The sequence below is a fragment of the Myotis davidii genome, unplaced genomic scaffold (assembly GCF_000327345.1).
Source record: "Myotis davidii unplaced genomic scaffold, ASM32734v1 scaffold939, whole genome shotgun sequence".
In the NCBI taxonomy this organism is placed as follows: Eukaryota; Metazoa; Chordata; class Mammalia; order Chiroptera; family Vespertilionidae; genus Myotis; species Myotis davidii.
The window spans coordinates 424,292-450,984 of record NW_006290535.1 but is presented as its reverse complement, the minus strand read 5'-3'; the positions used below and the strand labels follow the sequence as shown (position 1 = coordinate 450,984).

The window sequence follows — 26,693 nt, the reverse complement described above, 5'->3', positions numbered from 1 at the left end:
GCTGGTGTTACTCAGTTGGTTGAGTGTTGTCTCATGCACCAAAGGTCGCTAGTTTGATTCTTAGACAGGGCACATGCCTGGTTTTCGGACTTGATCCCCAGGAGGGCCATGCAGAAGGCAGCAGATTTATGTTTCTCTCCCTCCCTTCCTCCCTCTCCCTTCTTCTCTTCTAAAATCAATCAGGTGAGGATTTTAAAAATGTCGTTTGGATTTTGATGGGGATTGCATTAAATCTGTATATTGCTTGGGTAATATGGCGGTTTTAATTATATGGATTCTTTTAATCCATGAACACAGAATATTTTTCCATTTTATTGTGTCTTTTTGTAAATATTTTTTATTGCTTTCAGAGAGGCAGGGAGAGGGAGAGAGAGATAGAAACATCAATGATGCGAGAGACTCATTTTTAGGTTGATTCCTGCTCAATGTACCAGAGTAAAAAGATGCAAAATGGAGATTGAGCCCACAACCCAGGCATGTGCCCTGACTGGGAATCGAACCGTGACCTCCTGGTTCACAGGTCGAAGCTCAGCCACTGAGCCACGCTGGCAGAGCATATTGTGTCTTTTTCAATCTCTTTTAATAATGCTTTGTAGTTTTCAGTGTATAGGTCCTTCACATCTTTTAAGTTTATTCCTAGATATTTTATTCTTCTTGTAATTGCAAAGAGAATTTTATTTCATTTTCTGAAATTTCATTGGTTAGTATATAGCAGTGATGGCGAACCTATGACACGCATGTCAGAAGTGACATGCGAACTCATTTTTTTGGTTGATTTTTCTTTGTTAAATGGCATTTAAATATATAAAATAAATATCAAAAATATAAATCTTTGTTTTACCATGGTTGCAAATATCAAAACATTTCTATATGTGACACGGCACCAGGATCAGCGTGACAGGGGGCAGCGCCCAAACCCCCTGATCGCCCTGCAGCTCTGTGTGCGACAGGGGGTGGGGCCCTAACCCCCCCGCCCCCCACGGGCCCTGCTCTGTGTGTGACGGGGTAGAGCCATAACCTCCCCATTGGCCCTGCCTGAGTGTGACAGGGGACGGTGCCCAACTCCCCTATCGGCCCTACTCTGTGAGTGACAGGGGGGAGCTCCCCAACCCCCTGATTGACCCTGCTCTGTGCATGACAGGGTATGGAGCCCCAACCCCCTGATGGGCCCTGCTCTGAGTGTGACAGGGGGTGGCACTGCAACCTCCCCATCGACCCTGCCTTGAGTGTGACAGGGGACAGTGCCCCAACCCCCTAATCGGCCCTACCCTGAGCGTGACTGAGGGTGGCATCGCAACCTCCCAATCTGCCCTGCTCTGTGCATGACAGGGTGCGGCGCCCCAACTCCCCAATCGGCCCTGCTCTGAGCCCTACCAGGGGCTGCACCTAGGGATTAGGCCTGCCCTCTGCCACCCGGGAGCAGGCCTAAGCCAGCAGGTCGTTATCTCCCGAGGGGTCCCAGACTGCGAGAGGGCACAGGCTGGGCTGAGGGACCCCCTCCTCCCCCCCGAGTGCATAAATTTTTGCGCACCGGGCCTCTAGTATATAATAAAAGGCTAATATGCAAATTGTCCCCTTGACTGGGAGTTCAACTGGGAGTGTGACCTGGGGGCAGGGCCGGCCCTCCAACAGCCTGAGGACCCTCCCCCAAGCCAGCTGATTGGGCTGATTGGACCTGGCCATTCTGACCCCACTCATGCACGAATTCATGCAGCAGGCCTCTAGTATAATTATATTTGGAGTGAATTGCTTATAAATAGCAGATAATTGGGTCATGTTTTTTACTCTAGTCTGCCAATCTCTGTCTTTTAATAAGCATATTTTGATCATTTACATGTAATATTAGGTGTTGATGTTTTAGCAGTTTAAATGAAATACAGAATCCCTACCTCCTTTTATTTTATTTTTTTATGATTATTTTTTAAATCCTAACCTGAGAATATGCTTTACATTGATGACTGAGAGAGCAAAGAAGGAAGATGAAGAGAGGGAGAGGGAGGGGAGAAGAGGGTGAGAGAGGAAGAAAGAGAGAGGAAGAGAAATCGATATGAGACTCATTGATTGGTTGAGGCAGCATAACCCCCTTCCCTACCAGAGCGGGTCAGAGGAAACCAGATAAAATAAAAGACTTAAATAAGAGCCAAAGTCTTATAATACCCAAAGGTATAATCCTCAGTCAGGGCCCGTTGATGAGGGCCCTGACTGGGGATCCAACCTGCAACCTGCTTATACTAGTATGCCCTGACTGGGAATCGAGGCCCTGTGCTCCTAACATTTGTGGGTTTGACTCCCAGCCAACGGAGCCACACTGGCCAGGGCTTGACCAATATTTTGGCTTTTTATGATTTTTTCCTTCCTTCTAGTGACTCAGGTTTCTTTCTTTCATTATTTCCTTTCCTAGAGACATTCCTTTAGCGTAAGTCTTCTGATAACAAATTCTCATAGTTTTCCATCTCTCTGTGTGCTTTCAAAATGCCTTTTTTGTTTGTTTTTGTTTTTGTCTTTAGTAGTTAAAAGTTTGGCTATGATGTATCTTGGCTTGGATATTTTTGGAGCTTATCTTATTTTGGGTTCACTCAGCTGTATGGTTCTGTAGATGTGTATCTTTTGGCAGATTTGGAAAGTTTTCAACCAACATTTCTTCGAGTACTGTTTCAGCCTTGCCCTCCCTCTTCTCCTTCAGGGACTCAGATGATACCAATGTTAGATCTTTAATAACAGTCCTACTGCTCCCAGAGACGCTCCATTATTTTTCAGCCTCTTCTCTTTCTGTTGTTTAGATTGGATGCTTTTCTGATGTTTTATCTTTCAGTTCACTGATCTTTCCTCTGTCCCTCCATTCTGCTTTGAGAACAGCTATTGAATTTTTTTTTATTTTGACTATTGTATTTTTCCATTAAAAAATTTTCATTTGGTTCTTTTTATGTCTTCTGTTTCTTTGCTGAGACTTTTTATTTTTCCTCTGTTTCATGTTAATAATTGCTTGTTGGGGTATTTTTATGATTCCTTTAAAAACCTTTTCAGCCCTGGCTGGTATAGGTCAGTGGTTAGAGTGTTGGCCTGCCCAACAGAGTTGCGGGTTCCATTTCCAGTCAACAAAGAATACCTGGGTTACGGGTTTATCCCCGGCCCCAGTTGATGGTTTTCTCTCTCTCTTTCTCTCTCCTCCCCCCTCCCTCCCTTCCTTCCACTCTCTCTAAAAATCAATGGGAAGAATATCCTTGGGTGAGGATTAACAACAACAAAAAAGCTTTTTCAGATAATTCTCTGTCATCTTGGTGTTGATATTTCGTTGGGACAAAATTTTTTGTTTTGAAACATAGACATTTTGGGTAGTATAAGACCTCGACTCTTAGTTAAGTCTTTTATTTTACCTGGTTTCCTCTGACCTGCTCTGGTAGGGCAGGAGGTTATGCTGCCTCTTACTGCCTGGTGGAGGCAGCATAGGTCCCAACTCAGCCTCCATTGACCAACTCAGTGTGGGAGCATCCTGGTCACCGCTGGTCACAGGTGGGGTGCGAGTTCTGGCTGCTTGCAAGGCCTCCACTGCTACTTCCCTCGCTGGGAGGTGTAGGAGAGCCTGGTTACTTTCTGACTGTTCCCTACCTGACTTCCCCTGACATCAGAGGAGGGGAAGGAATGCCCTCACTGGGCAGCGGGGAAAGCCCTGACTCTGATAACCACCCCAGGGGGGACAAGGCGGATGCCTCATTAATGCCAGGTGGGTGTGAAAGCTCAAGCTCCCCACTGGGTCTTGACTAACACCAGCCAGCGGGGATGACAGCCCCAGCTCTCCACGTGGCCCTTTCTGATACCACCCCGTGGAACTGCTGTCACCCCTTCACAGCCTGGTGAGGGTGAAGTCCAGGCTTCCCTTTGACCTTTGTTGGCCTCGGCGGGATGGAGCCATAGAGGAGAGCCATTTATTATCTAAAAGTCTTCTGTCTTGTTGAGCTACCCCTTTCCTGGCCCTTCGAGAGAACAGACTTGCTTGGGTTTGTTTGTTTGTTTGTTTTTGGTCTCTGCCTATTAGCATTTCCCAAGGGGAAAACCCAGGGAACTCATCTTTATGGTGCTCTTGGGTTCCAAAGTCCTTTGTCAATCTTCCTTCTCTCCAGTTTTCAGTGTTTTAAAAAGAATGTTTGTTTTACATACAATGTCTGGAGTTTTTGTGGGAGGGACAGGAAAAAATTCATCTGTTTTTAGAGGTAATTCTTTGCCTTCTGTCACTTAGGAAAGACAGACTGTTCTTGCTAAGGTGTTTGGTCTTCCCGAGATGGTCACATTTTAAAAGGAAATACTATTTCTTTAAAAGAATGACTTTTTGTGACTAGGAATTCAGGTGTTTGTGAGCCAGGGCATACGTGTTGGGTGTGGCTTGTGGAGGAAATAAACTTGGAGTCTGAGAGTCGCTCCTGGGACTTGGGAAGGCCGTGCCTGGCCCTGGGGGAGAACCAGCCGCAGACTCCCGCGGGGAAGCTGCCGCAGGACCTGAGCCAGAAAGTGTTCCGTCAGTGCCTTTCTCTGACACTTGGTGTGCTGCCAGCGGGGAAGGAGAAGGAAGCCCTCGCTTAAGTAAACACATATTCCTGTTTCACTGAAGACTGAATAGCCTAAGGCATAATCGGTTCCATATGTTCAACATTGATAGTCCACGCATGACTAGTGGCACCTTTGAAATAAGACAGATCGGGTGTTTCACGTTCTAACATAGTAGCTGCCATTTTTTGCATGTCTGTGCACAACAAGCGTCGTGCACAGTGTTCTGTGTGCACACTTCTGCTCTCACCTCTGAAACATACGGAGGTGTCACCTGTCTGACCTTATAATGAGACTGAGTCTCAGATGGACAGGTGACTTGCCTCTGGCCTCCGTGGGGCTGACCTGGGGCTACTAGTACACCTTGCCCGTCTGATCTGAGTTCTTATACTCACCACACTCCTAAGCCGCGTGCATTCAAACCTGGTTCTGCATGGGGATTCTCAGGCCGGACCCTCAGGCATGCCCAAGCCAAGGCGGTCTGATTCATTCCCTAGAGCAGGGGAGCTGGTCCTGGCGGCATGATAGACTCACTAGAAGAGATTTCCTAAAAGCCTGATGCCCAGCTGCACCGCTGGCCAGTGAACTCCAGCTGTGCAGCCCCGGACCAGAGCTTTAAAAACCTCCCCTGGAGATGCTGGTGTTCTGCGGGTTTGAGAGCTTGGAGGGGACGGTGGGGTATCAGTCAGGTTCTGGAACTCTCTTTTCTGGTTGCAGAAAGCACTGGGGGCTGCAGCCTGCTTGGGGAGCTTTCTTTGCAAAGCACTTCTATCAAGAAAATGTCAGATGCCCACGCCAAAAAGTGAGGTTCAGGCTGAAGGGGATGATGAGGGGCTGCCTAAGGCCCTTGGAGGCCCTTGGGGCTCCCACTGCTGAAGTGGGTGCAGGCGGCCTGGTGAGAGGCCCAGGTGGGACTCTGCTCTTTTTTTTTTTTTAAGCCAATGTGCCAAGTGGGTTGTGCTCAGAGGTCCCGGCACTTCACACGTTCCAGGTGATGACTCGGGGGGTGGGGGTGGGGGGGGGGATGGCTTAAGACACTGGTCGGCAAACTCATTAGTCAACAGAGCCAAATATCAACAGTACAACGATTGGAATTCCTTTTGAGAGCCAAATTTTTAAAACTATATAGGGAGGTACATTGTTATTAACTTAATTGGGGTACTCCTAAGGTTTAGGAAGAGCCACACCCAAGGAGCCTAAGAGCCACATGTGGCTCGCAAGCCACAGTTTGCAGACCACTGGCTTAAGGGATGTGCTATGGTTCCTGTGTGCCCCCCAGACCCGCTCTTGCCCTGGCCTGTGAGGGCCAACAGTGAACCCCGAGGGCTATTTTTGCAAAGTGATACTAAGATTTATTTGACTGAGTGTATCATCCCACCCAGTCATAACTGATCTGAAATGCAAGTGTACTGGGGCATCCTGTTTCCTTTTATCTGGCAGCCCTGGGCCTGCTGGGCTCCCGGGGGAAATCTGACAGGACCATGCTTTGTCCCTGTCCTCACTGGCAGCCCTGCCACCACCGGCAGCTGTGCCCCCTCAGGCACAGGTCGCCCACACTCCTTTACCTCGGGGCCCCTGTCAGGCCAGCTAAGGAGCTCCAGGTGGCTGAGCTTCATCTCTCCAGGTATCACTTGGGCACCTCGGGTCACGTGATCTCAGGTTAAAAGTTTTTAGAAAGTTTTCTCTCATTATTGTCGCTGCTCTTTATCCGTGGAGAATGCTTGGCTTTTGCATAAAGTTTGTTCTGGGTTTGGCTTCAGCCAGAGGGGCTGGGGGAGGAGTCCTCAAACTGGGACGGGGGAGTGGCCTAGGGACAAGACGCAAATGGCAGGCACCAATCCAGGCAGGGTCTCCTGGGCCTGGGGTGTAGACATAAATGGGATTCCAGAGGCCACAAGCCTTTCTGTAAACACTGATCCACCCCAGAAGGGGCCTCTCTACTGCGCTGCTGGACAGCACAGCCTGGCAGGCAGCAAGCTTGGGGCACTGGGCAGTGCGCCCCCGCCCCCCGCCCCCCATCTGCCATCCTGCTCTGTGCTCATATGCTCCAATGGTGAAGCAGAGAACCCCTGGGAGTTCAAAGACACCCCGCACCCCTGCAGCGCCCCCTCAACATCCCTCTCCACGACCTCCCCCACTGATGTTAGGGCTGAACTTCGGAGAGTTATGCTCCTGCCTCTGCCCACCTTGCTGTCTGAGAAAGAGCAATGAGGAGGCCCCATAGGCGGGCGCCTCCGTCCCGCCCTCATCCCACCACTCCGGTCACCGGACTGGAAAGCAGGCTGAGGGCACCTGACACCCGAGGGCACTCTCCATCTTCCCAGGCTCCAGGGCCAGGAGCCCGCTTAGCGCAGCCATGGCACCTGCTACTCTGGGCCCGGTGCCTTCAGCAGCTGCCGCTTCCTGCTTCCTGCACCTTCCTTGGCCTGAGATTCGAGTCTTCGGGGAACTTAGGGAACTCCTGCCAGGAGAGGGTGTGGAGGCCAGCCCTAGACAGGCTCCTCGGAGCCCGGATTCTCTGGCCCGAGGCTGGAAGCATATTTTTTCCCTCTTAGGTTTGGCCGGCAGTTAGTTACCCTGCTCCAGTGTCGCCGTTCTCTGTGCTTTGTCTAACACACACCTCCCTGGTGATCCAGGCACTCGCTCCCACATGGGCCGGGACCTGCATGTGCGCTGGGGTCCTGTACATCCGTCCTCTCCCTCCACGAGGGACTGGGACCCTGGCAGGGGAACAGGCTGAAGCTCTTCCCCTGAGGACATGGCTCAGGGTGAGGGGCTGGGGGCTCTACCTGCGGAGCTGCTGGCCAGCCTCTGGCCACCACTGCTCCAGTCCTCCTGCCGCTGTTATTGGACGAAGCGGGGTGTCGTTTTTCCCACTGGGGCCTGGGAGTAGAGTCCTCATGATACCTTGAGAGAAAGAATTTTCTGAGAGTCGCACAGAATGAGTGATTTTATTTGCGTGGAATTGTATCCGTGGGTTTCCAAAGTCTCATTTCCCTGAGTCCAGTCATAGAAGAAGTGTATGGGGGTTTCAGTAAAGCTAGAAGCAGAGCCAGGGTCCAAAGTTTCCATTCCGTATGTAGCAGGTCCAGGGCTGCATCAGGCTAGCTGCAGTCCATTAGCCTATTGTGTATACATTTGGGGGGAGGGGGATACCCTATATTTGAATTCTTTACAACACACTGTGTTACCTTTATAATTAGAAAGGTCAAATGTTTTCGAATAAATTAAATCAAAGAAAGTATCATTAGCTTTCCTCGCTCTACTTTTTGCCTTCTATAAAAGGGACATATATTTAAAGAAAAATTTAAAAAAATAGGGATTTGGAGAAAGCCCAGCTCCCTAGGGCCCTGGAACTCAGTGAATTGACAAACATAGGTTTGCCAATGGAAGAGGCAGAGGTGGGCTGGGAGGGCTTCGAGGACTGTAGAATAGAGTGCACGTGACTCAGGCAGGAGCATTCACTACTGCAGAAAGCACCTCCAACCAGAGAAAGACGGCGGCTGGGGGGATCCAGGCCCTGGGCTTTGCCTTCTGCTACTGAGAGCACAGGCCACAGTAGCAGAGGTGCCTGGCGGTCCAGTCACCCTGACCTCCTCTCTCTGGAGTAAATGGACACTGCAGCCCCAGCACACTCATCTATGTGGCTGACTGCTCCAGCTGACCCCTAGTGCCCCCCACCACGCATGCAGAGGGCCCTGCCCCCCCGAGACCTCCGTGTGGGGACCAGCAGCAAGTGTTCCGGTTCTTTCCAGTGAAACCTCTTCTCCTCCACCCTGGTATTCTCCCTGGGGCGGAGAGAGCACCTGGTGTGGGAGAAAGGCGTGCGGTCAGGGCTCAGTGACCAGAGCTGTGGCCTTCAGTCGAGGCGTGAGTGCAGTCCTGAGGGACTTGGCAGGGAGGGGGCAGAGGAATACATTCTCAGGGGCCTCCTTCTGCCCTCGGATCTCCTGCTTGCAGTAGCTCCATTAGCCAAACAAGTGCTTAGCTGGGTACTTTTTTTTTCTTTATTAGCTGGATACTTAGGCTAAAAATTATTTGCTATTGATGTGAATTACAAGTTCTAGTTGTTGCTGTGCATTCTTTCTTTAAATCATTTTATTTTCTTGTTCTTTTTTGTTTTTTAATTTTTATTGAATGTGTGGGTAACATTAGTTAATGAAATTATGGAGGTTTCAAGTGTACAATTCTGTAATACATCATCTGTATATTGTATCGTGTGTTCAGCACCCAAAGTCAAGTCTGGTGTCGTGCATTCTTATTCATTTATTCACTGAATTTGGCACAGCCCTAGCAGCGACCACCCTACTCTGCACACCCGCACTCAGGAGCCCAGGGGGTGAGACATCCTGAGTGTGACAGGAGGTACAGCCCTTGAACAGGGATGGGGCCCTTGGTAAACCCCCAGTGACTACCCACAGAATGTCAGGCCTGCGTCTCTCCCCACTGCCTGTTTCACTAGAATCGTGGTAAACACGTTTGAATACATAGCAACCAGCACAGAACATATGCTCCAAAAATGCCATTAAAAAAGCTAAAAGTGCAACTATTGTGAGCCTATATTTTTAGAAATACTTTTGAGCCAGATGAAATGAAAACTTTTCTAGATCCATTCCAGCTGGCAAGCATTTTGCTAGAAGCTCCAAGTCATTCTGTAGCTGGTGGCCTGAGCACACTTTGATCACCACCCCCTCACCCAGGGATAGGTCTCTGACCAGTAGCAGCCTCCCAAGGCTGTCGGCCAGATCTGTGGGACACTCTTGTGACTGGGCAGATAGACAGTGATCTCCGGGGCCGTGCCCTTCCCGCCATCCTGTTGAGTTGGGTATGAAGGACTTGGAGTGAGTCACAACAGATCTTTTTCATTGGGGGTGTGCGGATCAGGAGGAGGCACTCCAAGATGCGCCTCTGTGGTATGTAGATTGTTTTGAGCTAAAGGCAACTTTAGCCCCCTCTAGGCTCCAGGGAAACTTCTGCCCCTCCCTATACGACCTAGAAGAACTTGAATTAGGGCCTTGCCCGTAGTAAGAAGTGATCAGCCATAGCCTTTTGTAACCTGTCTCTAGGGCAGGACAGACTTCTATTTACTGAACATGTGCTCTTCTATCGCCCTGCAGTGACCCTTTGAAGCCCCCAAGGCACCTCACCTCATCCCTAGCTCAGGAGGCCTCACATACCCATGTTCCCTTCTGTTTCTGAACCTCGTGCGTGTGGGGTCTCTGACTCTCATGTATGCGAGTCCCATACATATGTATGTGTTAAATTTGGTGATTGTGTCATTAATTTGCCTCGTGTCTATTTGATTATTAGTCCAGCCAGAAGAACCTTGAGGGTAGAGGACAGTTTCTCGTACCCCCCTGGGGGGAGTATATTGCGTAACATTAGCGTAAAAACCTTCAAAACTGTAAAGAATTTTTGTGAGTTTATTTGAGCCAAACTGTCAACAATTGCCAGGAAGCAAAATCTCAACAGATTGGGATAATGCTCCCAAGAATGGCGGGTTTTCATCTATTTTTATACATAAGAATCAAAGGAGGGGACGTAGGTGGGTGACATGAAATCCACTGGTGATAGATTGGAGAGGCGGGAGAAAGCAAAGCGGGGGAAACCTCTGGGATTGTATAAAGAGTAAAATTATAGACACACACTTCTTTTACTTAGGTGGGTACAGGATAGTTAGTAGTCAACAATGAACATAATGACAATAACAATGAAGGAATTTGTGGTCTCTGTCCTGGAGCCCAGGGCATTTGGTTGTGCCCTGAGGGGTCTGAAAAAAAGGGAAGTTACAAGTTACCCTGACATTTTGTCTTCTTAATATATTTTTGTTGATTTCAGAGAGGAAGGGAGAGGAAGAGAGAAATAGAAACATCCATGATGCGAGAGAATCATTGATCAGCTGCCTCCTGTATGTCCCCCCAACTGAGGATCGAGCCCGCAACCTGTGCATGTGCCCTTGACCCGAATCGAACCCAGGACCCTTCAGTCCGCAGGCCAACGTTTTATCCATTGAGCCAAACCAGCTAGGCCATGGTCGGCAAACTGCGGCTCATGAGCCACATGTGGCTCTTTGGCCCCTTGAGTGTGGCTCTTCCTAAGCCTTAGGAGTACCCTAATTAAGTTAATAACAATGTACCTACCTATATAGCTTAAGTTTAAAAAATTTGGCTGTCAAAAGAAATTTCAGTCGTTGTACTGTTGATATTGGCTCTGTTGACTAATGAGTGTGCCGACCACTGTACAACAGTGGTCAACACCAGTTGGGCAACACCAGTTTTTAAAAGGCTTAACATCACTGTTCTGTTTTGCAGCTCTCGCTGAGGTGAGGGAAGAAGCCACGCCCCGCCTGCCCTTCCCCATCGGCCTGGCTGACCTTGTGCCATCCTCCTCTCCTCTCTCCCTTGGGGCCCAGCCCTTGGTGGTGGTGTCACCAACCCCGCCCCGAAGACTCCGCAGAGGAAATGCAGCCCTTCCCAGCGTGCCGTTGGCCAGGTCCAAGCGCCTGCCGCCTCTTGCATTTAATCACACAGTTGGCCACATAAAGCCATCTGAACACAATGACGTCAAGTTCAATTGCTCCATCAGCATACCTAACACGTACCAGGACACCCATATTTCTTGGTGGAAAGATGGGAAGGAACTGCTTGGGGCACATCATGCGGTTACGCACTTCTACCCCGACGATGAAGTTACAGCAGTGATCGCGTCCTTCAGGTAGGTGGTCTCCCTCTTTCTATGTAAATGGTACGCTAGTGCCTCCTCAATACAAAACAGTCTTATTTTCTGCCTGTGCGGCTCCACAGGTGCATTCAGAGTGTAGATTAATACCCGACAGTCTGCATGGTGGGTCTCTTTCCAATGGATTGTAGCCCCACTGGAGTGTAGTTAGCTCTCAGGTCTGGTGTAGGGGTGACAGCCCTCCCACTGCTCCCCCCACCCCAGGCAAAGCATCCCAGGGGGCCACGGGCCCTCAGGGCCAGGGACTGGGAGGCAGCTCTCAGCAAAACTGGAGCTGGTGCTCCTGTGGCCGGGAGGCCCCGCAGACCTAGTGACCTGCGATTTGTGGCGAAGGAAACGTTTTTGTGGTTGGTTTTCTGTGCAGTCGAGGGACTTGTGGTGGTTCCCATCGCTAAAGCTGGAGGACTTTGCTTTCTTAGTGGATTTTTGTGTGAGAAGATGTAAAGGTCAGTTTGTATCCCTGTGGGTTCCTTGGGCCCTGAGCAGCTGGTGTTTGATAACCCCCTGCTCACAGCTGCCCTGTGGGGCCCTCACTCCTGCTGCTTCTGGTGGCCCTGGCATGGAACTGTACATGGGAGAGCAGCAAAACATATAGAAAATAAGGACATAATCCCTTAAGTCAAACCATCAACTGGAAACGTTATTATTAGGCCCAGATCCCTGACACTCTGTGACGTGCTTCATAATCAGACTTCCTTCAGCTCAGTATATACAAGACTGCACACGGGTGACCCATGGCATGCCACCTGCACCATTTGATCTGTGACAGGTACAAACAGGACACCTACCAGTGCGTCGTTGTGTTATTTACTTTTTTTTTCATTTTTATTATCATGGTAACATGTACACAAATAAAAGTGACCATTTTAGCCCTTTTTGGGTGTATACATCATTGGCATTAAGTACATTCACATTGTGATGTAGCCATCACCACCATCATTTCTAAACAGAAACTCTTTGCCCATGAAAATCTAACTCCCCAGCCTCTGGTAACCTCTATTCTATGTTCATTTTCTATTTCTCTATTCTAGGGGCCTCATATAAGTGTAAACGAACAACATATGTATTTCTTTGAAGAGACCCCAGAGCTCAGCTGCTATGTATGAGCTATTTCTGAGCAGTCGGCTCTGTTGGGCAGATCCCAGGGACAGAGGGGCACTGTGTGTCCCTTTAGGATGTTGTCCTGGGGCCAGCCTAGGTGAGGCTGCTCTGGTGTGATGGGCTCTGCAGCTGCTGGCCCTGTGGTCTGCCCAGGTGATTCCTGTCTAGACGCCACGGTCAACCGGTATGGGTCCTGTGGTTCTACCTGGTTCAGAAGTTTCTACTTGACCGAAATCTCATGGGACTTTTATACCTTTTTTAAAGCAGGGAATACATGTCATAGAATATTTCAACTCTTTAAAATTTCTCTCTCCCATTCCAGTCCCCAAATGTCTGCCAGTGGGTGCCTGAGTCACCCATTTCTTGCGTATCTTTCCAGAGACATTCGGTGCTTGGGTTGTGTGTGTGCCAGGTCCCCTTATGTATGTTAATCTAATAGTGTTACAGCTGGGGTGAATCAGTACCCACAGCTCACATAATTGGGGCCACATAAATGCTATTTTCAGCTGAATCATGTCATAGACGGTAATCACGTTTATCTTAGCATTTTTTGTTTTCCTGAAATTAATATTGTTTCCTTGCCTGTTTGTTTAATTTTCTAAGTGTTAATCACGCATTCTTCTCGAAGCTCTACCGGAAGGCAGGCATTTCTTTGGAAAGTGAAAAGATTATCAGCTCTGACTTCTTGCTTGGCGACGCCTGTCCTAGAGCCATCCCCTCTCCTGCTCTGGTCTGGGGTCCAGTTGAGCCATTTTTGTGTTCCTTGTGGGGACCCTCACTCCTCTGACTCCCAGCCCCTGCTCCCAGGAGCCCAGGCCCCTGCTTGGCTTTCACTCCCTCACTTGGCATTAAGCCCATCCTCCACTAGCCTCCTGGGACCTGCATCTCTGAGAATGCCGTGTTTTCCCTACCCTGACCTTGAAGTAGTTTGGCCTAATGCAGAATTCAAAAGGAAAGTAATTGAAAGTCATTGATGTATGTACTCCTGCCTTTTCACTCCCAGATTTGTTCTTGCAGAGTCCAGTGCTAATCTGATTCACGTATGAATGATCTGCTCTTCTTCCTTCTCAAGCTTTGGGGTCTCCACCTGATCTCAGAGTCATGATATTCCTGGTGAAGCCCCTGATTGGGTCTTTCCTCTCCCACTGTGCTGCCCACCATGGGGTCTGGTGAGGGAAGACCCGTATCTCCAGAGCTGGACATTTTCTTGAATCTGCACTTTCTCTGGAACTGTTCCTCAGTTGTCGGAATGCTTAGATTGCTGTTCTGAGCTCAGAGCCTTTCCCGTTGAGCCTGCATGGAGACTGGGCCTGCTGTTTCTGCTGGGGACAGGGCGGGCCTCGGGATACCACTCCTTCCTGTCTCCAGCCCGCCCTACCCTGCCTTCGGCATGGGGACCTTTCCTGGGTTGTCTAAAGTAGCAGAGGATTATTTATGAAAAATCTGTCCTGTGCTATAGATACAATGGACGTGGACTTGCTAATGATTAATGCTAGCACACAGCCCTTCTCCCCAGACCATTGCTAAGCTCTTCCTGACATGAATGTGTCGAGTCAAGACACATTCAAACCTGCAGAGAATTTTTCTTACTTTAAATAATGTTTTATTTTCCAGTTACAATTTACAAACAATGTTATATTAGTTTCAGGTCTAAAACCCAGTGATTAAACATGATATAACTTACTAAGTGATTACCGTAGTAAATCTAGCACCCACCTGACAGCATACCGAGTTATTATTATTGACTATATTCTCTATGCTGTACTTTACATCCCCATGACTAATCTGTAACTACCAATTTGTACTTAATTCCTTCACCTTTTCACCTAGCCCTCAACTCCCTTCTCATCTGACAACCATCAAAATGTTCTCTGTATCTGTGAGTCTGTTCTTACTCCGTTTGCTCATTTATTTTGTTTTTTTAGATGCCACATATAAATAAAATATGGTATTTTTATTTTGTCTGACTTATTTCGCTCAGTACAATACCCTCTATGTCCATCCATGCTGTTGCAAATGGCAAGATTTCTTTTTTTTTTAATGGCTGAATCATATTCCATTGTTTATATATACACCACATCTCTATTCCATGCTGTTGCAAATGGCAAGATTTCACTGAGGATATTTTTCCATTGATTTTTAGGGAGAGTAGAAGAGAAAGGGAGAGTCAGAGAGAAATATTGATGTGAGAGAAACGCATCGATTGGTTGCTTCCTGCATGAACCCCAACCAGGGCCTAGGCCAGCGAGGAGCCTGCAACCAAGATATGTGCCCTTTACTGGAATCCACCCGGGACCCTTTGGTCCGCAGGCCCATGTTCTATCCACTGAGTCAACCCGGCTAGAGCTCATTCATCTATTAATGGACACTTAGGTTCCATTGTAAATAATGCTGCAGTGAGCAGAGGGGTGCATATGGCCTTTTTTAAAAAATATTTTTTTTTTATTGATTTGAGAGAAGAAGGGCGAAGAAGAGAAAGATAGAAACATCAACGATGAGAAAGAATCATTAATCAGCTGCCTTCTGCACACCCCTCCCTGTGGATCGAGCCTGCAACCTAGGCATGCAGAATATCCTTGACCAGAATCGAAACCATGACCTTTCAGTCCACAGGCTGACTCTCTATCCACTGAGCAAAACCAGCTAGGACCATATGACTTTTTGATTTAGTGTTTTGGGTTTCTTCGGATAAATACCCAAAAGTGAAATTGCAGGGTCCTTCTTTGTCTCTTGTTATATAGCCTTTGTTTTAAAGTCTATTTTGTCTGGTATGAGTACCAGACTTGTTGCTACCTCAACTTGTTGTTTGTTCGATTTCGTTTTCCTAGAATATCTTTTTCCATACATTTACTTTTAGTCTGTGTGTGTCTTTTGATCTGAAGTGAGTCTCTTGTAGACAGCATATGTAAGGGTCTTATTTTCTTATCCATTCAGTCACTGTATGTCTTTTGATTGGAGCATTTCATCCATTTTCATTTAAGGTAATTGTTATTGCCATTTTATTATTCACATTATTTATCTTTTTCTTCTTCATTTCTGATTGGTTCATTTTTATGGTTTCCACATGTGTTTGTTTGTTTTATGTTATTGAAGGTCTCACTAAGTTCCTTGAGCTCCCTTATAAACATTATTTTGAATTCTGTATTTGTTAGTTTGTTTGCCTTGTCTCCATTGCATTTATTTCCTTTTCTGGATATTTCTCCTGTTCTTTTATTTGGGACCTGTTTCTTTGTCTCCTCATTTTGGCTGCTTCTCTGTGTTTGTTTCTGTGCAGTAGGTAGAGCTGCTAGGTTTCCTGGTCTTAGTAGAGTGGCTTTATGTAACAGGTGTTCTGTAGGACCTATCGGCCAGCCAGGGGCTCCAGGTGTCCCCCTCCCCCTTACCCTATGCTAGCTCTGTGCACCCTTCTGTTGTAGTTGAGCCTTGCTTACTGTTGGCACCTCACTGAGAAGGATTGACCTCCCCCCAGGCCTATTGGCTGGGAGGATCAGTTGGGACAATAGCGGAAGAGCTACTGTACAGCAGCTAACCTCAACAGAGCAAAACTTAACTTCATTGGGGCTTTGGTGCCAACCAAGCCCACCCCTTGAGTGAGTCACTTGTGAAGGTGGTTGGGTTGTAATCCAGTGTGACCTGAAGCTGTCTACTGGGTGCACTGGCTCTGGGGCCTCCCAGGAGTTGCAGGCCAAGGTCAGCCACTGCCTGTGCCCTGGCCAGGGCCACCTGGCAAAAGCTACAAAGCTGCCTGAAGATGGTGGCTACATGTGCTGGGCTTAGAGGTGTCCAGGAGAAGCCAAGCTGCACACTGCTGCTGCCTGCCTCTAGTTTTGGGCCTGGGGCCACTTAGCAAGACATATAGGATCCCCAGAGGACAGATGCTACTTGTTTGAAAGATTTTAGGAAAATAGGAAAATCCAAATCATGATCCAGGAGAGGCCGTTTGTATGGGAAACCATTGGAAGTGGCTTAGGTGGGCCCCACGTTGGGTGGGACGGCGCCTCAGGGAATCACCAGGGTCGGGGAGAGCAGGGTTGACCAGGCTGATGGAGACTCAGATATGGCTCCCACCTGCTGGCTTTGTGAGGGAGAGTCCAGAAAAGGAGCAGTTGCCTCTGCCAGCACTTCTGTCTGGGAGAAAGCTGCCTCTTCAGCTCTCACACGGATGCCAGACATTCAGTTCTTCCCTCTATGGCCCTGCTGCCCCAACACTGGAGCACAGAACGAGTGAGTCCTATTTTTTTAGGCATTTGAAATTAAGGAGGGAACAGAAGAAAGATTACATGAAGGCGGGGTGAGGTGGGAGAAACAAGGCAGTGATTGGATTACAGGATAATTAACAAGATTATGTGTTCCCTTAAGGACAGTTACAGCTTATTTCAAAGGTGTGATAACCCAGATGCACAGAAACAATAGACATGGCTTTCTTAAGACAAAGATAAAGCTTTTACAAAAAACCTTATATGCCTGGGGCAAGACTACCCACCATGACCTGCCAGTTAGTAGGAATTTAGAATCAGAACATCCTGTAAGGTTACTTTCCATAGTGTTAGGTTTGGGGCAGGTGATGTGAGCTGTGAAAGAATTCTCAACTGAGAAAAGAGATAGATAGTTTATTTTACTTTCCCCAAAGGGAAAGGGCCAGTACATTGCTAATCAATGCAAGGTCAAGGAACAGAAGCTGCCCCCACCTGTTAAAGCCTGGGACAGGAAGGGAGGGGGATTTTCGGGCTGCTGCTGTTGCTAGGTGAAATTGAGCATACATCAGAGGGGTGGACTTTATTAGTTCTTCAGGAGACAATCCGGGCAGCTGTCCTAGAGAGGTGTCTTATCAGTACTTTTCTAAAGCCTGTAAAACATTCTTAGAGCAAAAGTTATGAAGAGTTCAAAAAAAGGCTTGTTTGAAGAGGAGGGGGAAGGGAACTTTCTACTAATTATCCCTGGGTTGTATACCAGCAGGGAGGAGGGGTATGCAAGAATGTAGCCTTGAAAGTAGCTTATCTTGTCCCTCAGTTTGAACAGAGGGGCTGTTGGACTCAGAGGAGCCAACAGTCTTGGGGTTTAATTGCCAGGTGCTTCCCATAAATTGTGGAAGGCTACAGCAAAGAAAGGCCTTTTCTTCCATCCTAATATATAGGACCCCCCCCCTCCTTTTTTTTTGCTTCATCCACAAATGGCTGAAGACAGAGTTTGGATCATGTTCCTTCTGCCCCTTTTTCTAGTCCTGGCCTGTATTTTCCTCACTGGTCGGCTGAAGGTACTCCTGGACTTTTGCAGCCAGGGTGTGATGCTAACATGTTATTTGTGCCTGGTGGTTTCTGGGGCTCCCTGTGCCTCTGAACAGGTGTGCTCCACTTCTGCCTTCAGCTGCTCTCTAGGGCCCTGCCCTGCATCCCTCTCTGCTTGTCACTTTCTCCCTGGTTGCCGACTCCCTGAGTCATCTGGCAAGCCTGCTGCTGCAGTGCTGCGGTCCCAGGCCCAGAGCCAGGTCTCATAGGCACGGGTGTTCTCAGCCTGTCAGATCTTGTCATTCACTTGTAGAATCCCAGGCTTTGCCTGAAAAAAGTGACACCTCTTTTAAAGTGAACTTGTGAACTCTCTGGCAAGGACTTCTCTGCAGTAGCTGTGACCTTAGCTTCCCTTGAAAATGCACTAGACTGACTAGAGGTCTCAGGAGCCGCTGAAACTACTGTGCACATTCAACCACTCGTTATGACTCACAATGGGCAGCACGCCACTCCAGACACACACTTCTCTCCCTCTTTCTTCAGCCCCTTTCTGTCACCATGACAGATGATCAGGGGAGCATCAGTCCCTTATTTGGAGATATTTGTCCTGTGAGGTCTTTCTGTCTTTTCTTGTGACATTCAGCTCCTGCCCCCAAACATGGAGAGATCTAGTCTTTACTTAATCCTGGGTCCTCCCAGATCCAATGTTCACTCATCAGATGTGTCCCAGATTTAATGTTCTCCTACACAGCAGTGAGGGGAAAGGGGAAGAGAGCACACCTAAGTCAGTGGGGTGCCACTCAGATTGCCACATCAGGAAATGCGCTGACAGGTGACAGTCATACTCCTGGGTCCCCAATTCTGACTGACGCCACTCTTGACATGGAGTTGAGTTGCTCTGTTTAGCATAAGCTAATAGGATTTACAAAATGATTTTGTTGGAGAGAAGATATATATATATATATATCTTCTCACCTGAGGATATTTTTCTACTGATTTTTAGAGAGAGGGAAACAGAGAGAAATATCAATGTGAGAGAAACACATCGATTGGCTACCTCCTGCATGCACCCCAACCAGGGCCCGGGTCTGGGCCAGGGAGGAGCCTGCAACCGAGGTACATGACCTTGACTGGAATCATACCCAGGACCCTTCAGTCCACAGGCCAAGGTTCTATCCACTGAATCAGACCAGCTTGGGTGAGAAGTTAAATTTAAAATGTCCAGTGTGTGTTCTGACCCAAGGAGACTGTGGCTCCTCAAGGCCTTGATGGTACTGTTACCCCTAGGTGGCTGCTAATCATTGCCTAGGTCGGTGGGGGCCCCCTTTGCCCTTGCCTGCCCCCCTTTCTCTTCTGAGCTTTAAACCTCGGCCTTTGACAGGCTGAGGGATGGGTTTTATTTTGCTTTGAATAAATAATTTGTATTGGGGTGCAGGCTGCTGGGCACTTGGACCCCTCCATGGTTTTCTCTTTTCCCCAGTCACGTCTTTGCTGTGTCTGAGGAGCGGAGAGATCAGTGTCTTTGGGCCAATAGAGACCCCTCTGCAGGTGTCCCTCCTCCCCTCACCCTTCCTACCCGGCCCAGTGCAGGTGTCATGTATGCTGAGTAGTTCCTGTTTGTAAACACGCTGGGAAGGTGGAAAGCAGGACCCTCAGTCTCTTAGAGCCAAGGCCACCTCTTTAATGTCAGAGATTTTAGAACATATTGTCCAAATGTAATACAAGAACAAAAGAAAGGTGATTTATAATAAAAGAACATGAATGTGAACTTGTTAAGTGGAGCATGGCCACACCAGGTCTGCAGAGACTTGCACCCTGTCTCCCCCGACTGCCCACCCCCCACATGGCAGTTGCAGATGCAGCCTGGATGTCAGTGATCCCTTTTCCAAATGGTGCAAAGTTCCAGTCAGGCCAGGGCCATTGCTGCTCTCTCACCAGCCACCACCCACCCGCCCCCCATTTTCATGGTAATTACAGTCCTGGGAAATGAGGTGGGTGTTAAAACCAGACAAAATACATGTGTGTGTGTAAAATGGAATGGGTTCCGGTCTCAGAAGGTCATTTGGGATATGGAACAGTCGCTTCTGGCCCCTAAAGGCCATGAGGCCCCCTAGTTTTGGTGACCACCCAAAACAAACTTACAAATTTGCACTCCAATATAGAGGTTACCATGGAAGTGAAGACAAGGAGCAGCACAGAGTAATTTGTTTTAAAGACTTGGCCAGTGTGGCTGTAGGTGCTGACTGTGCAGTCTTGGGTCCCAAGGCAGTTTGGAGGCAGAATTCCTCTTCCTCAGGCGACCTCAGACTTTGCTCACAGGCCTTCAACGGACTGGATGAGGCCCACCCTCATTGTGGAGGGTCATCTGCTGTAGCCGGAGTCTGCTGATTTAAATTTAATCTCATCAGAAAAATACCTTCCCAGAAACAGCTAAAATGATGTTAGACCAAATATCTGGGCACCGCGACCTAGCCATGTCGATATGTGAGATTAATATCACAGCATCTGACAGAGAAGTTGAAGAATGTTCTGTTTCTGTAGTAGAAGCTCAAAGGGTAGTTACCGTGCATATCTTCCTGTGTTTTCTCTGAAGCATAATGAGGGTGCAGCGGTCAGACAGCGGGGCGTACACCTGTAAGACGAACATAAACAGCGAAGAGATCGTGTCTGACCCCATCTACGTCGAGGTACAAGGTAAGTGCGGAGGCCACAGAGCGGCCAGTATTGACTGCTTTGCACCTAACACTGCAGCTTGGCAGGCCCATTTATAACTGTGCAAACCTTGCAGACCCATAAGCACTGAGATTGTATGATTCCTTGTCCTGACGTTATTTACAATTTTAAAAGGAGATGACTTTCTTTTTAGGAAGCAAATGCATTCCATTACCCGGCTCTCAGTATTGGCACCAGGTACCACTCCCTGGCCAGGTGGCAATTTGCTTGTTACTCAGCATCTTTTCTTGTCTTGAGTCTGTGGGTGGTGAGACCGGGGCGGGGAGGGGGGGCGGTTGAGGAGGGGGTTTCCTAGAAGGGTCAGCAGCTCGGTCTGGGACTCCTTTCAGGGCCCTCGGGTTTGTCAGGTGTTGGTTCAGTGCAGTTCTGTGACATGACAAGGCATGAGATGGGTTCAGTGGGAGTGAGACATGAGATGAGGAGAAAGCAGTCTCTCTACCCTGGAGGCACTTGAACTCCAGTGGGGAGTATGAGCTGATGCACAAGTGAGCCAGGCCAGGTGAGCCCAGTCCCTGGGTCTCCGGGTTTGCATGCCTGGTTCCGCAGTGGCAGGGCCTGGCAAGGAAGGCTTCAAGGAGGAAGCATCTTTATTGTCACCACCCCATTGGTCGCTCCCCACCCACCAGGTGCTGCCCTCTGAGATCCCTGCATCCTCGCCTAGTTCTCTGAGGTTCCGGTGAGCAGACCATCAGAGCACCTTTCTTTCCTACTTTCTCCTGACCCTCCTCATCACAGGCTGTAGAGCAGGTGATTAGCTTTCTAGGGACTTTCAACTGGAAACATCTTCCTCTAAAAGGCTCCTCTGCTACCCATTCTTTTGCAAACAGGAGCCTGGTGCCCATTAATGCTGCAGGTGGCCTCTGGGAGGCAGGCCCTTGGGAGTCTCTTTTATAGTTTTGTTCTCGGCTCCATCCCAGACTGGACAAGCTAGTATGTGTCAGCATGAATTGGGGGCGGGACCTCCACATGGGTGTGTGTGAGGGGAGGGGTCCTACATCTGGGAAAAATTTATCTGGGAAAAATATTCAGAGGACATTTTACTTGTCAGAATCTCAGGCAAAAAATGCACAGAGCAGGGACCCATTAGGTCCTAATGGAGTTTTACAAAACTGAAGCAGGAAAAAAATGTTTTGCATTTACCACTCCCACATCATTCCGGTAGGGACCCGTTCTGCGAGTTGGCAGCCCCAGAAGAACACAGTGTGAATGTGTGAGGATAGTTAGCTTCAGCTGATAAGTTTTGGGCACTCGCCCCAAATAAGTGAGCTATCTGGGTTCCTCTGGGACATTCCTGAGTGCCCTTCCTCATGGCCTTGATCCTGGAACAACGGTTGGAGAGCTTGGCCGTGACTGTAACTGTGTCTACAGTGGTTTTCTGAGGCTGCGTTTAGCCCTAGGCTCATGCACAGGTTTTAAAGTTCCTGTCACCCATCTCAAAGCCTCACACACAGGCGCTGGTCCTGGAAAGCAGGCAGACCTGTTTTCGTGGCGTGGCTTTTACTGTTTATTTGGGTGAGGAAGACGGAAAACCTGCCAGCCTGCCCCAGTGAGCGGGAGCCGGACTGGAGATCAGCCTGTCCTCTTTCTCACCCGGCTTTCAGGGGAGACCTGGCCTTTCTGACCTGAGATGGCGTAGAAAGCCATCTCCTGTGACCAAGGTCTAGTAGTTGCCATTCCCCTCAGGCTGTGGCTTTGCTTGTGGGTTTGAAACATTCCTTCCCTTAACTCTTCCTTGGCAGGACTTCCTTACTTCACCAGGGAGCCCGAGAGCATGAACGTCACCAGAAACACCGCCTTCAACCTCACCTGTCAGGCTGTGGGCCCGCCGGAGCCCGTCGGCATTGTCTGGTTTCAAAACAGCAGCCGTGTGAGTGAACAGCCAGAAAGATCCCCGTCTGTGCTGACTGTCCCTGGTGAGTCTGTGCCGATTTCTTTGTTTCCTCTCTAGTAGTGGGAGGGAGCACACGTTTGCTGAGCACTGCTGTGCACCAGGAGGAGGAAGACTGGTGTGGCAGCCAGGGGGCAGTAGATGGGGAGGCAGGCAGGAGTCCTGGGGGGAGAGTTCCCAGGTCAGGGGTGAGAAGTGGCTGAGTGCACTGTGAGGGTGTCCGTGGTTCAGGTGGGGAAGCTGGCGAATGCCCCAGGCGGGGCAGTGGAGCCGGCTCACGCCTCCCACGGCAGCTGTGGCCTCGCTGGACGGCAGGTCTGGCACTTCAGGAACCGCTGATGGGAAGACTCAGTGAGGTTTGACAGTCCCTGGCTTTAGCATCATCTGTGTGATGGTGACCTCAGGCTTTGCTTCTCCCTGGGCATGGGGGTTGTTGTGGGCAGAGTGAGTCATCGTGGGATTGTGGCTGATTGGCGGTCAGGCGTCACCTTGATTTCCATCTGAATGGAAGTGCCTGATTTTGTTCCAGTGGCTCTGACCATGTTCTAGACTAGAGTCAGCGCCTTTGGTGTTCCTTTGCCGTGAAAGCCAGCGGGCTCCTCTCTGCTCCTCCCATTGCGTCTTTCAGCAACATGGGGTCAGGGGGCCCTGCTTGTGGGGAGGGGAGGAGAACCTTTCCTCTGTCCTCAATAATAATCTGGTCTAATAACCAAATAATCATGACGCCCGTTAGCAAAAGAAAATGACCAAGTTTAATACATACATATGGGAACCGGCATGCATGAGAGTCAGAGACGCCACATGCAGGAGGTACTGAGACAGAAAGGGAACACAGGTATATAGACATCCCGAACAGGGACTAGGTGAGGTGCCTCAGGGTTTCAAAGGGCCATTGCAGGGACAACGCATGTTCAGGAAAGAGAGTTTGTCCTGGCATATAGATAGGTCAGAAGAGGTGGTCTCTGATCCGCTCTTCTTATGGGCAAGGCACCTAAGTCAGGTTTTCTAGGTAGTGAAGGGAGGGGCAGAAGCTTCTTTTGATCCCACCACTGCTAAAGTTGCCTTTAGCTGAGAACAATATGCATACCCAAAAGCACACTTTGGGGTGACTCATTCTGAACCCCCCGGCCGGCCCCTAATCCTTCCTTTCTTCGTGCATTTGGGACTTCTGTGTGCAGAGGGTGTTCCAGGCCCTGAGAATTTGGTGGGTGCTTCATCGCACCTCACTGCTCCGTCTGTGCCTGTGGCAGGATTTCTGAAAGTGTGGCGCCCCGGCGCTCAGTCCCGGGCCCACTTCTGTGCCCTCTGAGAGATGTTCCCGGGCCCCTGTCTTTAGCACCATCCCGGTGATGGGGACCTCAGACTTTGCTTCTGCAGCCCAGGCCTCTTTCCTGAGCTCCAAGCTCATGTAGCCAACTGTCTCCTTGGCATGTCCACTTGCTGGCTAGGTACGCATCTTAAAATGAAATTCTTGATCTCTCCCCAGATTTGTTCCGCCCCGAATTTCTCACCTTAGTAAGTGATGCCACCATTTGCCAGTCCTTCCTTTTTCTCATTTTTCACGTGAATGCATCAGCAAGTTCCATCAGTGTTGCTTCTAAGGTACATCCAAAATGGTCTTTTCATTGTCCCTGCTGCAGTGTCCTGGTCCTGTCACCACCAGCCCTTGCCAGCTCCACTGCAGGAGCTTCCAAGCTGGTCTCATTGCTTCACTGGTCCTCACTCTAACCCAGCCAGGGGCAACGGTACCCTTTTATGTAACGATGTTTACTTTGAATTTATATTAGTTCACACAAACACTCCATCCATGCTTTTGTTCCGGCCCTCCGGTCCAGTTTAAGAGCCCATTGTGGCCCTCGAGTCAAAAAGTTTGCCCACCCCTGCTCTAACCCTTCCTCCTGGTGGCAGACCCTGTCACTTGCCTGCTGGAAATCCTTCCGTGACTTCCTGTTGTCTTAGATGGTTGCCCAGAGCCCTTCGTGCCCCCACCCAACACTGCAACCCACCCCATCCCACTCTCTTTGCTTGCTAAGCACCGGTCACACTGGTTGCCTTTCATTTCCTCAGACACATTTCCTCCTTCTTGCCTGAGGACCTTTGCCCTCTCTCTTTTGTCCGCCAGGGTTCTTCCATCTGCCCTTTGGTCCATGACACAACTCAGATATCCCTTCTTCAGCGAAGCCTTCCCTGGTCACTCTGCACTAGTAGGTTTTTGCCACCTTGTTATTGACTCCGAGTCACAAATTATTGTGGACTTTCTTGCATAATAAGAAAGAACTTGTCAGTCTATAATGACCCTGTTTATTGATGATGTCTTCTTCGAGAACATGTGCTCGGTAAGGACCAGGTCTTGGTCTCTCCCAAGGCAGTGCCTGACCCCGTAGGAGTAGTCACTAATATTCATGGCAAGAATGGATCAGCAAGTGAATGCCAGCCCCTGGGGGTTGTCTCTGAATCACTTTTCTGACTCCTGACTCCACCAGGAGTATTATGGTTCTCTGTCTTCTATGGCTGGGCAGGAGTGAATTATTTTTTACTGCTGACAGTGCTCTGTTGTATGAAGGTGCTACACTGTGTTATTATCCATTTGTTTGTTGAACATTTGGGATGTTTATGGCTGTTGGCTACCGTGAATAAAGCAGCTATGAATATTTATGTGCAAGTCTCTTGGGGAACATATATTTTTATTTCCCTTGGACAAATAGCTGAGAGAGCAATGGCTGAGTTGTTTGTAGGCATGTGTTTAAGTTTTAAAGAAACCAAGACTGCCCTAGTAGGTTTGGCTCAGTGGATAGAGCATTGGCCTGAGGACTGAAGGGTACCAGGTTCGATTCCAGTCAAGGGCACATGTCCAGGTTGCGGGCTTAACCCCCAGTAGGGGATGTGCAGGAGGCGGCCGAGCAATGATTCTCTCATCATTAATGTTTCTCTCTCTCCCTCTCTTAAAATAAAAATATCTGATAAAGAAACCAGGACTCTGTTTTCCAAAGGTTTGTACTGTGGTGCATTCTCCACTTTTCAGTTGCTCCATCCACATCCTCCCATCACTTGATAGGGTTCGTCTTTTTAATTTTAGACATTCTAATGGATGTGAAATGGTAGATTATTGTGTTTTCATTTGCACTTCATTCCTCTGATGACTAACTTTGGATTAGATTTAGAGAAGACTTTTGTTTTTATCCTTTTTGATGAAGACCAACTTTGGATCTTTTTGCCTATTTCCATGGAAATCTTAGAATCAGCTTGACATTTTTTACAAAAATTCTGCTGTGATTTTTGTTTGCAATTGTATTGAATTTATAGATCAATTTATAGATCAATTTAGGGCCGTTACATCTAACGGCCCCGGTTGGATGACATTTTACTAATATTGAGATTTCCAATTCATGAACATAGTCTGTCCATTTTGTTAGGTCTTTAATTTCTCTCAGTGTTTTGTTTTTTATAGTTTTTGGGGTAGAGATCTTAACGTCATTTGTAAAATTTATTTTTAAATATGTTCTGGCTTTGATGCTGGCAAATAGTCTATTTGATTTCATTTCCCATTTGTTCTCTATTAATATATAGAAAATAAATGGACTTTTGTGTGTTGATCTTATATTTACAACCTTGCTACATTCACTTATTAGTTCTGAGTTTTTGTTATTGTAGAATCCTTGGATTTTCTAGAGATGTCACCTGCCAATAGACACAGTTTTACTTCTATTTTCCCGGTCCTTAGCCCTTTATCTCTGTGGCTTATTTCCTGTTTCCCTGGCCAGGACCTCCCCAGCATGTGCTGCATGGAAGTGGTGACAGTGGACATCTCTGTTCCCCAGAACTGAGTGGTGTTAACTGCGGGTAGATGCCCTTCATTTGTGCCAAAGACGATTCCTCCTATTACCAGTTGTCTGAAAAAAAAAATTTATTGATTGATTGATTTTAGGTGAGGGGCTGGTGGGGGGAGAGATCACTTTGTTGTTCCACTTATTTATGCATTCATTAGTTGATTGTATTTTTGTATGTGCCCTGACTGAGGATCGAACCCGCAGCATTGGCATATCTGGATGATGCGCTAACCAATTGCGTTACCCGACCAGGGCATAAAAATTTTACTTTTATCATGAAGGGTGTCAGATTTTGTCAAGTTTGTTTTCTGCATCTACTGAGATGCTTGTGTGGTTTTTCTTTGTTACTCTCTCAGTACAGTAAATTACATTGATTTGCTTTTCAAATGTCAGTTTTGCATTCCCGGGATAAACTTGGTCATGCTGTATTTTGGTGGATTTGACATTGCGTGAATGGCTTTCGAATTTTTGTTTTTTTTCTGTTTCACCCCCGATCTGGAGTAACACTGACTGGATAGACAGCTCTTACTTCTGACGCTGACTACTTAGAGTGAGTGCACACTCCACAGGCGCAGGGTCAAGTCCTCCACAAGACTGTGCCCTCACTTTACATGCCAACCACAAGTCTGGGGAGTGGTGTCC

General features: G+C 48.3%; 1 protein-coding gene across 2 annotated transcripts in view; it reads left to right on the top strand.

Annotated features, from left to right (window-relative positions):
- The window catches only part of MERTK (MER proto-oncogene, tyrosine kinase), a 94,369-nt gene that overhangs the window by 4,519 nt on the left and 63,157 nt on the right, over positions 1-26,693 (top strand). Inside the window, exons 2-4 of one of the 2 annotated variants that reach the window (XM_015563787.1) lie at positions 10,851-11,253; positions 20,197-20,297; positions 22,076-22,249. In XM_015563787.1, the coding sequence (XP_015419273.1) occupies positions 10,851-11,253; positions 20,197-20,297; positions 22,076-22,249 (678 nt within the window). Of the gene's footprint in view, positions 1-10,850; positions 11,254-20,196; positions 20,298-21,702; positions 21,995-22,075; positions 22,250-26,693 lie in introns of those variants that run through there. The other variant, XM_015563788.1, reaches the window with a different exon arrangement.